This window comes from Ostrinia nubilalis, chromosome 15, assembly GCF_963855985.1.
Source record: "Ostrinia nubilalis chromosome 15, ilOstNubi1.1, whole genome shotgun sequence".
NCBI lineage: Eukaryota > Metazoa > Arthropoda > Insecta > Lepidoptera > Crambidae > Ostrinia > Ostrinia nubilalis.
In genome coordinates, this window is record NC_087102.1 from 13,088,986 (window position 1) to 13,103,525 (window position 14,540).

A 14,540-nucleotide genomic window follows, 5' to 3' on the forward strand; every position below is an offset into this window, starting at 1 on the left:
AAGCAGCACAAATCGTTGCACTATTGCAAGAAGGGCTTAGCCAGCGGGCTGTCGCATGTCAGCTCCACATAAGCCAGTCCTGGGTTTCGAAAGTTTTAAGACGGTTTCGGGAGACTGGTGGCTTTATCCCGAGACCAAGTTCTGAACAGCGCCGGTGCACATCGCAGAGGGATGACCTTTTTTCATGTCAACCTCTCTATGAAATCGTCATTTGACTGGTATTGACGTCCAGCAAGAGCTCAGAAATGTTCGTAGGATAGCTGTTAGCAAGTGGAAGTTCGTCTAAGATATAAGCAATAGAATTTTGACTCCAATAATTAACTTTTTTAAAAAATTAAACCGACTTCAAATGCGTGAACACAAAAAAAAACTAAAAATTAAAAATATTGCGTATAAAAAAGTTCATCCCCAATTTTCCACCCTTGGGGGTGAAATATTTTTTCTTCAAATTCGCATGAAACCACCCTTTTGATAATACCTATTCAACAAAAAAATAATCGTTCAAATTGATTTATAATCGGCGGAGATATTGCGTATAAAAAAGTTCATCCCCAATTTTCCACCCTTGGGGGTTGTTTTTTCTATTATTAAATTTAAATGGGACCACCCTTGAGGTATTACCTATACGCCGAAAAAAGATTTGTTCAAATCGGTTCATAATTGGCGGAGTTATCGCGTAACAAACATAGAAAAAAAAAAAAAACATACGGGTCGAATTGAGAACCTCCTCCTTTTTTTTGAAGTCGGTTGAAAAGGCCTACCATAGGCTCGAAACTGACGGCAGGTCACCGATAAGCACGCTTTCAATTTTATAGGGGGTAATTAGGCTGCAACTCGCGAAGTATCAAACAGATGATACATGTCTTTTTCCTTACTTCTTCACATCAGCCGTGATATCTTTTTAAATGCTGGTGTGATTTAAATGAATTTGGTATCAATTTAAAGTTAACAGTTTAATCTTTAAAATGGTGCCACTTTTTTTGTTACCAACAAATTCATTAGTACACAAGATCGCGTGGAAACAACTTCATGTAAGTGATTCCATACTTTTGCTGGCGAGTGTAGTTACTTCGATTTATTTGTTTATTTATTTGCACAAATGCCCTGCAAAATGTAGCTATTATATTCATGAATTCAGCGTCGTTTTAAGAAAAAGGTACGGCGAACCAGAAAAACATTTTTTAAAGTTACGTAAACCACATCCGCAATATGTTTTTTATTCCATACTTACGGTAGAACGTTTTTGTGGTTTTTAGCGATATCATATTTTTACATTCGTGCGAAAATAAGGGAACTATACGTATATAAAAGCACACACATTTTAGACGAATTAAACAGTGTTCAACAGTTGGAACGGTAAGTAATATAACTTTAGATTACAATCATATTATACAGGGTGTGTGGCGGAAGGTTAGACAAACTTTGTGGGTATATAAGAAATTGAAATGATGAATTTTAATTTCTGTGACGGGTCTGGGTGTGACTATGTATAATATTTATGTATTTAAAAAAAATATTTATTTATTTATTTATTTATATAAGTAAGGTCATTTTAAGAACACAAGTTCGCCCATTTGGCCCTAAGTGAGCAACTTTTTTTAATTGATATTTTTGTTTTTAATTATTTTTTTCTTTAATATGACCTTAAAACTGCTTAATTTTTTTTTCTCGTGTGATTTCAAACGATTTTTTTATTTGATATGTATATCGAATATGTATTTAGTCAAATAAAATAAATTTCTGATCCAGATAATGATTGGATAGCTAGTTACGAGCCGCCAAAGTTAAACAAAAGTACAAACCACGATAAAAAATTCAACTTAGAATTAGATTTAAAAAAAAATGAATAGTGATAATGGATTGTCAATGATCTTAAAAATATCTCTAGCTTCTCTTCTTTCCAATCACATGTAGCAATTAGATATTGAAATAAAATTCATCAGTTCTATTAAAAAAAAGTAGCTCACTTAGAGTCAAATGAGCGAACTTGTATTCTTAAAATTACCTTACCTATACACCCACAAAGTTTGTCTAACCTTCCACCAAACACCCTGTATACAGTCACCCTTTGCTTTAAATTTTCGTAGTTCTAATTTATTTGAAAAAAAAATGTATTGTAAGTCTAAAAATTCCAATCATAAAAGTATTCCATATTGGGATGTTAACATGTTTGTTATTCTTTTACTACTGAACGTGTTTTGATAAAACTTTACTTTGTTGTACACTTAGATTAATAAAACCTAGATGGATAGTCTTCATACAAACGCTTCGTCAAGAGTGAGGCAAAAATCTTATGTCATTAGTGTCAATTTTGTTGGGGAGTGTAGACAGTGAAGGCGATTTTCCCGAAAGTAGGGAAATTTTTAATACGTTTTTAATTATTTTATAACTAACAAAAACAAAACGCATCATGTACTTACTTATTTATTGAATTCAAAGTACCTACCTAATTACAATAAGATAAATCGACTGAAAAGTCTCGATTTCATAAAAAAGGAAGTGTATTTGTACGGCGAACAATTGGGAAATAAATTTTCTTGTTACTGGTATCATTCCCGTATTTGATTTTTGAAAGCCAAATTCAAGCAAAATACGCGTCGAATCGTAGTACTTACTTATGAAATGTAACACTGGTCACTTTCTTTAGTTTTTCTGATGTATTTAGACACCCTTTCACAGCACAAACCGTCTTAATTAATTAAAAGTCGTCGGACGTGTTTACCAATTTTTCACTTTGACAGTTCATGTGACGTTTACGAGTAAGCCATTCTGGCTTACTAAAATCTGCCTCACCTTTCGTGCACTGACTATCTATCTAGGTTTTATTAATCTAAGGTTGTACAACTGTACGTTGTTTATAACCCAGATTAACATATAATATGCTATAATTTATTATGTGTCAAACTAAATTTCACGCGGGTGAAGCCACAGGCAAAAGCTAGTCACATATAAACTACTCCTATTAATTTTCAGATCAGAACATCTGAAGAAAATGGCAGCATCTAAATGGGAAGTAGCACCTTCCCCAAACTACGGAGTCAATGTGGACAAAATCTACCCTTACTCTGAAGTGCCGTACATCGGCAAATATAAACTAGTTAAGATCCCACAGGGGTCCGATTTGTTAGAATTGGTCGACTACTGGGGTGAGGGGAGAATCGATGAACAATGTGGAGCAAGCGGGTTCCCAGACTGCTACAACGTGAACCATCCCTCACAATGCGTCAGCAACGGAGCCGACAAGGGCAGGAAGATCCCCAACAGAGTACCAGTCCAGAGCTACACCAATTGTGACACCAGTAGCTACATAAAAGACGACTCCGTCAAAACCGTCACTCTCATGGGCGCCCCCATCAATAACAGCTGCTCCAAAGACATCGCTAGAATGGTCAACGAAGATCATGGAAAAGTGATCGTCTTCGGATTCCAAGATACCTCGGCAGATATAAAAAACCTCAATACGGATCTGGTAAAGAAGCACCTGATTCGATGTGACGGATACGAATTGCCTGATACGCTACAAGAAGTAACTCTCTTTAGCTCTATTGCCAATAATACTGCGTTGAAATTGACCCTTCTATCCAGTATTAAAAATGCCAACTACGAGCAAGCTGTGGATATCAGAAAGGCATTTGCGGTCAGCAGTCACGCCAATAGCATCCGCGAAGTCGTAAACGATCTTCTCCATGAGGGAAACAGCCAAGTCATGAGCTTTGCATATAAACTGTGGAATGGCGATACTCAAAGGATCGTCTCTAAATATTTTCCCTTAGAATTCAAGTTGATCATGAATGAGGAGAATGTGATGATTTGGAACAACAGGTTTGATCAGGCTTTAAAATTGGCGGTAGCTTTGGACTCCGACAGGGACAGAAGAGGCTGGGGCGCTAACGACGAAAAAAAAGGCAAGAGAGTAAACTGGAAGATCATGCCGGTTTGGAGAGACAATAGGGTATTGTTCAAGTTGTTGAATGTGGAGTTTGGGATGTTCCTGAAGTTGGCAAAGTATGAGGATGGCATTCACGATAGAGAGGCGTGGGGCTCTTATGGCTGTGACGATGAGCATCATACCTGGCGCCTGGACCCTGTGATGCTTAACGGTAAGCTGATGTTCTTTGTTGTCAGCAACAAGTACCAGCTGGGGCTCAAGCTAGCCGTGCGCCAGGACTCCATGGGAGACCGGGCGCTGTGGGGCCATAACGCAGACGTCCACAATAACCCTGGCCACTTTGGTTGGTACATCAAAGCAGCGAAGTAAATCTGTATTCTTTGTATAGTAAAACATATACAGCTTACCATTGTATTTGTTATTATTATCATCCGATCCAACATCCATCCATCCCTTAGTATAGGATGAGACTTGTAAACATTGAAATAAATGACTTTTGACCACGAAACCTGTTTTATTTTTGATAAATATAAACTATTCGATTAAATGACCGTATACCTACTTGTATAGCTTTTCTAACGACTAATATCCCCCCTTATTACAAAAAGATAAACTTGAGTTGATCTCTATAGTCTATCAAATATAGCTTGATTAGAATGACAGCTGCCATCAAAAGTAACGACATAACTTTGTAGTAGCGATCAATGAGAGCTAAATATTGGCGGACAAGAAATAATTCACGTCTGACCTATAGCCTGACCAGGAACATAAAAACCCTCGCCATGTTGCGGAAAACTAATGGTACTAATTTCTTTTAATGGCAACAGTAACTGAAAACTTCATTGACATGTCACCTTGCATGTCAGTCTATTGCTGTCAAAGTGTAAACAAACTTTATTTTAAATGTGCGCAATTGATTTTGTGAATTAAATTGCTAAAATCTTTTTATAGTCGTGAAAGAAAAGTGGTTCAAAATGTGTTAAAGTATTGTCGAAGAGAAATACCTACTAAGGGTTCGGACAATATTTTCATTGAATAATTTTTCCGACAAGGTTGTCAAATTTGACTGACATGTTTATCGTATAGTACAGTCCACTATGAAAATTAGCTGTGGTTTGTTTCAACTACCTATTTTAAAGTTTTTTGTCACTTTCTAAGTGTTGAATTTTATGGAATTGGGAAAGAAGTACCGAGTTTGAAGCGTTCATGAGCAGACATTGCAGTTGAATATTCAAGTTCTGAATTTGATTATTGATGAATAATAAAATAAATCCTACTAGCTCGATTGATGTTTTCATTTAATTTATTTAAACCAGGTTACCTATAATAATATTTTTTCGTGAATTCATGAAAATATCAAATTAGCCCGTAATCCTGAATCCTGATACATAAAGTTAGCCTATTAATTTAACACAGGTACGACTGTACTCAGTGTTGCACTATCAAATGCAATTGACGCGCCTCTATGTCAGGGTTTTTATGTTCCTGGTCAGGCTATACAAACAATATTGTTGTAAAATATCATAAACAATAACTCAAACCTTTTTTGTCTATGTTTCTTTGTATCTGATTTATCTATGAATAAATCCACTCGTGTTCTTGCTTTCAAAGAAGACAGTCGTTTTATTTGATTATAGGTTATGGGCCCAGAAGTGGTCGTTAATTTTCATGTTGTATGAATTGTGAAGTTGGGTCTGTGATGGCGTCGAACTTTTTAGTTAATGTGCCTCTACTCAGAGGGCGTGAGAACTATTCAGAATGGTGTTTCGCGGCAGAAAATTTCTTAGTGTTAGAAGGAATGCTTGGGTGTATAAAAACTGAGATGGGGCACCCAGGAACTGCAGATGATGCGAAAACAAAGGCGAAATTGATCCTCACAATTGACCCCAGTATCTACGTTCACATCAAAACCGTCAGTACATCGAAAGAATTGTGGGATAAGTTGAAAATGCTATTCGACGACTCAGGATTTACCAGAAAAATAAATCTTTTGAGAAATCTAATCTCTATTCGACTGGAAAATTGCACTTCGATGACGTCATATGTGAACCAAATAGTTGAAGCTGGCCAAAAGCTACTTGGAACGGGATTTGGCATTACCGACGAGTGGATTGGTTCTATCATGCTGGCAGGGCTATCTGAAAAATATATGCCAATGATTATGGCCATAGAACACTCGGGGATAGCAATTTCAACGGACGCCATTAAAGCAAAATTATTAGACATGGAACCGGAACAGGAAGATCGTGATGTAAGCAATGCACTTGCGTGTTTTCGAGACAAGAACAAGTACCAACACAACAAAAGTCAATATGACGAGAACAAAAATGTCGGAAATGCGGAGTCTATGGTATCGACTGTCAAAGGAAAACGAAATGTCAAATGTTATTGTTGTGGTAAATTTGGGCATTTTCGCAATCAGTGCAGATTTAACACAGAAAATAATTCGTCCAAGAATGAGCAAGGCAGTTCAGAAAATAAAATACTGCAAACGACTAACGCATTCAGTGCAGTGTTTATGAGCGGAAAATTTGACAAGTGTGACTGGTACGTGGATTCAGGTGCCAGTCATTGAAGTAATATTACTACGTATAGAACAGACATCGCGAACAAAATATGTACAGAGCGGGGTGCGGGGCGGGAATTTGACGGACAGCTGTCAGTCAAATCCATGACTATCAAGTTTCATAATTTATGGCGATAAAATCTGCACCAGAAAATGTCGTACTTCATTGATAGGATTGCACGAATAGTGACGTTCCTGCAGTCGCCTCATCATAGACATTGTGAATCGATTGTGAAAATAAACAAATCGGCTAAATTGTGTTAAATTTTCATGGTGCTCAATAGCAAAAATGTTCAGCTACTTACATTAATATTTTCTTTTATTATATTGTGCGTTTCCTGTAATGTAATCTAAGCTCCCCTCCCTTAGACTAAAATTAGCCCTCCTAGACAAGTGACAAAACGTAGCAGTTGAAACATTCGAAATCACTTCGCTCTGCCGTCTTTTGGTGTTAGTTACTTCACTCTGTGATGCGATTTTAAAATTACAACTGGCGATTCCGAATTCACAACTGAGGGGACTGAGGCTAATCGTGTTACTTGTGCTACAAGTGCGTATGGGCTTCATACTGATGCTTAAGCCATTAATTATTTTTCTTCCCGATTAAAATCTAATGTAATCGATAATCGCCTTGAGAATCGTTAACTGGTATTTTCTAATTCGATAAAAAAATTACCCATCTCTAGTTTAAAACTGTCATCCAACAGCGCACGAAATATTATGAGTTATAGATAATGATACCATTACAGAGGCGACACTTCGTTTACGTTTAGTTTCTGCCTATTGAATTGGATACTGTAAGGAAATATCGTCATCATCATTTTAGCTACTGGACGTCCACTGCTGAACAAAGGCCTCCTCTAATGATTTTCACATCGCCCAGTTGATAGTGGCCTGCACCCAGCGTCTTCCTGCTATCTTCAGTCAGTCCATCTTGAGATTTTAGAAAAATTCCCACTCGTCACGGTAGGAACAAAGCTAGGGATGACCCACGCCTTCACTCCAGAACCAATAAAATAACTGAAAGTCAGAAACTTTCAGTTATTTTATTGTCTCTATTGTTAACTATCTAAGTGGTTTAGTACACGTATAATAGCAGTGAGGTAGAAGTTACGGGACTATTCCCACCTCTCCTTTTCACCGCTGCATCTCCTGTGTAGCTAGCACCTAGACTAGTGTTGATTTTTAAAGCCAAGGTATATCAGTTTTTAGGTAATGACTTAGTGCATCTAAAAATGTAAAACTTTCTAGTTTTTTTGTAACATTGAAAAAATCTAAAAAGAAGCATCATTTTTTTTACGTTCAGGTGTTTCTAAGAAATTTAAATGGAAGCTTTTGATGACAACGTATTGCTTACTTTTTCAGCTGTCGAACGAATCACTTTTATACTCATAGGTCCTGTACATCGGTAGATTTGGTAAATAAATGAATCCATCCGGAGTCCGGACTCAGAAACTAAAAAAAATAAAATAGCTGTAATTTTTTAATACTGGATTTGTCGATTAAATTGATCATATTACTGCGCCCTAACGGGTCGGACACTGGTGACCAGACACACTGTACAATTATTATAATTTTAGCCTATCTCGTGAGCTAGGTGTCAATAATTAGGGTGATTTACTAACTAACCAGTCGCATACGAACAACAGCAGTGAGATTCAAACAAGTTTGATCCATGATGCCGCACGACTATTGTGTGAACCCACCCGTAACCCAAGCTTATTTAGCTTAACACAAGGGGCTGGACGGGACTATTAGTAATTTGTGCAATACAAAGTGCTTATAATCTTTAAAAAAATCTTTTTATTGCTGTATTTAACCTTCCTTTCGTATACTAATTTATGCGTCAGTGTCAAGTCTGCGATTTTTATTCTTTGAAATTTTCGTAAAATGGCTGCCGCCGCGGTGACGCCTTGTAATTAACAAATTAAAATTAAATTAGTGTTTTAAAGTGCATAAATGTACAACTTAATGGTAAAAAGTCATTCCTTGATTTTTACTTAATATGTATCTGGAGTTATTTGAACAGTATTTTCGTCTATAGGATGGCATATTTCAAAAAACAAAACTGCACTCAAGCGTGTTGTCACAGCAACCGCTGAGCACATACTAATTGAATTTCGGTCCATGGACCGATTTGCGTGCCAGAAACAGTCTAGTTGACATGTCTTCTCTAGTACGTAGTACATTATAACTCAATGGTGCCAGTTCGCATATTACGACTAATAGACACTGGATGATGGACGAGTATTATTCCGGATTTTCAAAAGACATCATGGTTGCTGATCAGAAAATAATTCCCGTGTTGTGTTGTGGAAATGTGAGAATCACAACATCGGCTGGAGATTGCGAATTTGACGTAACTGTTGAAAAGGTTTTATGCGTCCCGAACTTATCGACCAATCTATTGTCAGTCAGTCAACTGATAAAACAAGGCAATCAAGTACATTTCACAAGCAATGGATGTGAAATTATGAATCGTCAAGGGATTTTGGTGGCTACTGCTTCGCTGACTAATGGTGTTTACAAGTTGGACACACCTACGTGTTTGACGGCTGCTGTTGTTGGGTCATTCCACCGGCCAAGAAAATCACGTGTCCGAGGCCAAAAAGTACCCGAATATCATAATATTTTAGTAACAAATATTTTTATCTAATAGTATAACTTTGGTTCTTGTTGTTAAACCACAGAGATAGTTATTAATAGTTAATTAAGTAATTAAAAAAAAATCGTAAGTCGTCAAAAATTGATTACCACGACGTGTCCGCGCTCCCGATTTCAGAACAAATTTGCTCGTATAAATTAATCCGTTATTATTAACGCTTTCAATGCTTATGTAATCGATTACTGATTAAATAAACATTGATAAATTAAATACGATATAACTATATCACTAAAAGGTTTTGTAAAATAACTGTTTGAAGTTGTGTCCGGGCGTTAACCGTGATTACCCCGACAAGTCGCTAATGTGCGCCTACGTCCTTAGCTACGCAATTTAGAAACGAGCTCTATCCTCCCCCGTGAACCTTTAGTGGTGGCCTCCGTTCCGAGGTGTCCGGTAATGCGACTCGTTGCAAGATTTCGGAGTTATCGAGATAAGAATATGATTACCCAGACCTTGGTTCAGTGCACGGTTGATTTACTCTATCCTGTTTTTTTAGGTTTCGTTACATGGAAAGTTTTTGAGAATGTACAGGAATAATGGTCCATGTAACCGCATTTTTGTGTATTAAAACATTTGGGATTCAACTTACAGATTGGGCAGGGCTCAGGATAAACCTTAATTTTTTGACTACCCCGACCTTGATTACCCCGACTTTTGTCACCGGGTAATCAATAGAACTGTAATTTTACTAATGAATGATTAACTAAATAACGTTTAATAAGCAAAAATAACCATTTACTTATATGAAATCCTGTTAATACATATTATTAATGATAATAATATCTTATCCTATCTTCCGCCCTACCGGTGTAACAGTCGCCACCACCACGCCTGAGATACTGTGGGACCTGAGACACTCTACTCCACCTAGGGTGCTCGACGTCAACGTTAACCCGCGACAAAGTGACCAAGGCTATCCTGTCTCTCAAAATTGGCAAGACCCCCGGACTCGACTTTATCACCGCAGAAATGCTGAAAGCCGATGTAAACTCCGCCGTCGACATCCTGACACCTGTCGCCGAAAACATCTGGATGGAAGAGGAACTCCCAGATGACTGGCATAAGGGGCTTCTAATTATTGTGCCGAAAAAAGGGTAAAGCAAGGGTATCAGTATCGGAAGACCCAAGAGATGCGATCTGGTGTGAGGAATTGCACACCGTTGGTGCAGAGGCTGTGGAACGAGTCCACAATTTCACTTACCTCGGGAGCATCGTCAGAGCCTGGAGGTACCGAAAAGGACATCATTTCGCGCATTGCACAGTGTTTTAGAAACCCTCAAAACCAAGTAAAATGAGCACACGTGAGTTTCACTCTTGTGATTGAAACATAAGACGCTATCGACTCATGGCATTAACTTAATCATGTCCGATTTTGAGGGTTTCTAAAACACTGCATTGCCAAGGCCAGAGCTACCTTCGCACAACTTCGAGCCGTATGGCAATTACGGAAATTGACCCACGCAAGATCAAAATATTCGGGTCCAACGTCAAATCAGTTCTGCTCTATGGGTGTGAAACGTGGAAGGCCACTAAGGGTATCTCGCACCAGCTGCAGATCTTCTTCAGCCGCTGTATTCGCCGAATTCTCCAAAATCTCCAAACGACAAACTCTTGGAACGCTGCTACGAAATACCGATCGGCCAGCAGATCAAACGCTGCAAGTGGAACTGGATCGGCCACACTCTCCGAAGGGACCCCGATAATATCCCCAAGCAGGCTCTAGATTGGAACCCCCAGGGAAAATGCAAACGTGGTCGCGCCAAAAAAACATAGCGGCGCACTGTAGCAGACGAGGCGAAGAAGATCGGCAAGACTTGGAGCGAGATCAAACGCGAAGCTCAAGACCGAGTGCGATGGAGGACTGTTGTGTTGTGGACGCCTTCTGTCCCATATAGGAGACATAGGACATTGAGTCACTAATATTATATGTATAAGCGAAAGGTTTTTACTCTTTTACGCAACAACTACTTAACAGATTGTTGAAACTTTACAATATTGTCGTTTATACATCAGAATAACAAATGGCTAGTTTTAATAACATTTACTTCACCATAACTTAAAAAAAACCTTAGAAAATAAAATATTTTGTTTTATTTTTGATTACTCTGACTCCCAACTTTGATTACCCCGACCATGAAAATTTTGATGTCACATAACTTTTTATTCCTGCTTGCTACAGATGGGCCAATATAAAATATATGCACGTAACAATGTCTATTTTGAAATGTTTTACCTAAACTTACTCTAAATTCAAAAATAAAAAAGGTCGGGGTAATCAACTAAATAATCCAGATCCGGAGAAATACCCTGTTGAATCTGCAGAAGTTTGGCATCGCAGATTGGGGCATGCCAACAGTTTTAACATGAACAAAATGCAGGAAGCTGTGGAGGGAGTGCTGTTTGATAAAAAGGTCAACATCAGTAAGTCGAACTGCGTCGTGTGCTGCGAAGGGAAGCAAAGCCGATTGCCTTTTCCTCATGAAGGCAACAGGAGTGCTGAGCTGTTGGAAGTAGTACACTGTGACATCTGTGGGCCTATGGAGAATCTCTCTATAGGAGGATCGAGGTACTTTCTTATCTTTGTTGACGATCACAGCCGCATGACTTATGTTTATTTTCTAAAGACTAAGAATGAAGCTTTGCAATGTTTTAAAGAGTACAAAGCCAAAGTAGAGAACTTAACTTCAAAAAGAATAAAAATCCTAAGAAGTGATAATGGCAAGGAGTTTTGCAATAATGATTTTGATAATTATTTGAAGAAACAGGGCATTATTCATCAGAAATCGAACACATACACACCTGAACAAAACGGGCTTTGCGAACGTATGAATAGAACACTTGTAGAAAAAGCCAGATGTCTTTTGTTTGAAGCTAAGCTGGGTAAAGAGTTCTGGGCTGAAGCCATTAACACTGCTGTTTATTTACAGAATAGAATTGTGAAAACTGGATTGAATGATCGCACACCATATGAGCTGTGGACAAAGACAAAGCCGAACCTAAGTCATGTAAGAATATTTGGCAGCTCAGTCATGAAGCACATACCTAAGGAGAAAAGACGTAAGTGGGACAAAAAATCTGAGCACTGCATTCTAATTGGGTATCCTGAAGATGTTAAAGGTTATAGAGTTTATAATCCTTTAACTCGAACAATCACAACCAGTCGAGATGTCATTGTAATGGAAGATGGTCATTCTTATCTAGAAGTTGAAGTAGCAGAAGAACCCAAAGAGAGTTCAGTATGTCAAGATTCAGTGGGGGATATCGCAGACATGACAGATGGGGATTCGTTTACTTCTACAGCAAATGATGATAAGATGGAAGAGACTGTGGTGAATGAATCTGTGACTACTGATGAAGAAGTTCCAGAAGTTATAAGTAGAAAAATACTACCTCAAAGGCAGAGAAGAAAGCCAGATAGATATGGTTTTTTGTGTTCAGAACAAAATGATGAACATTACAATGAACTGACACTCGAAGAAGCTTTACAAGGACCAGAAAAAGAACATTGGAAACAGGCTGTAAAAGATGAACTGGAAAGCTTTGAGAAAAACAATGCATGGGACATTGTTGATGCTCCTGTTGGTGTAAATATTGTAAAGTGTAAATGGGTTTTGAAAAAGAAAAGAGATTGTTTAAGTGTAAACAATGTAAGGTATCGTGCCAGACTTGTAGCTAAAGGGTGTTCTCAAAAATATGGTGTTGACTATGACGAGACATTTTCTCCAGTTGTGCGGCACACCACACTTAGATTACTATTTGCATTATCAGTACAATTGAACTTGGATGTAACTAGGGTTTCTGATTTCTCGACCTATTTTTTTTCTCGAGTTTCGGGAATTCTCGAGGCCAAAGTCTCGAGTTTTCTCGGGTCTCGAGTCTTTTAATTAAAATTGTTGAAATCGATTGAAATTTACTAAAAACACAGGTTTTTTTAAATCTAATGTACAAAAAAACAAAAACCCAACTACGTAAAAATGAACTGAAAAGATAGGAACAAGACAAAGTGTTCACAAATACAGTCGATGGCATCAATGACTATTTTTTTTGTTGGTGATAAGTAGTGGGTGATAAGCCGTATGGTGACGGCAGAATAGAATACATTTGTCACCAACCCCTACTCTTCCCGCGGAGGTGGCTCATAGTCCAGCAGTGGACTGTAAAGGGCTGTTGATGATGATGATGATAAGTGTTTGATGCTTCCGACTGCATTTGTGAACACTGTCTTGTTTTTATCTTCTCAGTTCATTTTTACCCAGTTGGGTTTTTTTTTCAATAATATTTTTATTTTAAATTTTTTAGTTAAAGAAAATACATTTTGCAAGCTATTTAAAAACCCTTTATTTTGATACCCCACTCGATAGGTTTTGAGATATTTTTTTAATACATATTATAGCGCCAAAAATCGGCCATGTTAATATATTTACAGTTAAAACAAATCTAACGATAGTCTTTAGTGACACTCGCCGGACTGAGAGGAATCGATTGATGTGCGAATCATAAAAATCGACCCAGGAGTTTGGTCTCTATAGTGCTTCAAAAAACATACAACATAGGCTGTTAAACACATTATCACTCCTTTGCGTCACGCAGTAGGGTAAAAAAGGAAAGACTAGACCAGTCTAAAAGCAACGTTCACCTATTAAATAATTAAAATCTTACTTTTGTCTAAGAAAATAGGCTTTCAAGAATATTAAAGCTTCAAATTCGAGACTCGAGAATTCTCGAGCTCCGGTAATTTTTTTCTCGTCTCGAATGAAGCCAAATTTCTCGAGTTTTCTCGAGTTCGAGAAAGCTCGAGCAGAAACCCTAGATGTAACACACCTTGATGTAAAGACAGCTTTTTTGAATGGAGACTTGCATGAGACAATATATATGCACTTACCTGTTGGTTTTGAGTGTAAAGATAATTCAAAAGTTCTTAAATTAAACAAAGCCATATATGGTCTCAAGCAGGCATCCAGGGCGTGGCATAAAAAGGTAGATGACTGTATGTTAAAGGATGGTTATCATAAATCTAAATTGGAGCCATGTTTGTATACTAAAATTGTTGGCAGTAGTAGAACCATAGTAACTTTGTATGTCGATGATTTTATAGTTTTCTCAAATGACAAGTCTGAAACAAAGAATCTTAAAGAGATGTTGAATAGTAATTTTGAGTTAAAAGATTTAGGAGAAATAAAAGAATGTTTAGGTATGTCAGTTAACATTGATAAACAGAATTGCACAGTCAGTTTAAGTCAAGAGAAATATATTGATAAGTTGTTAGCCAGATTTAACATGACAAATTGTAAAACTGTTAATACTCCAATGGAGGCAAACTTGAAATGTAAAAAAGATATAAATTGTAAAACTCAGAATCCATATCAGCAGCTTATTGGGAGCTTAATGTATTTAGCTGTCCTCACGCGTCCTGACATAGC

At 37.6% G+C, this 14,540-nt stretch overlaps 1 protein-coding gene across 1 annotated transcript; it reads left to right on the forward strand.

Moving 5' to 3' along the window:
• The first annotated feature begins 1,287 nt into the window (after window positions 1–1,287).
• LOC135078531 (microvitellogenin-like) lies at window positions 1,288–4,397 on the forward strand. Its single transcript, XM_063973070.1, has 2 exons — window positions 1,288–1,356; window positions 2,974–4,397. Exon 2 carries the CDS (start codon window positions 2,993–2,995, stop codon window positions 4,256–4,258), a length of 1,266 nt encoding a protein of 421 aa, XP_063829140.1. The 5' UTR covers window positions 1,288–1,356; window positions 2,974–2,992; the 3' UTR covers window positions 4,259–4,397.
• The last annotated feature ends 10,143 nt before the right edge of the window (window positions 4,398–14,540 follow it).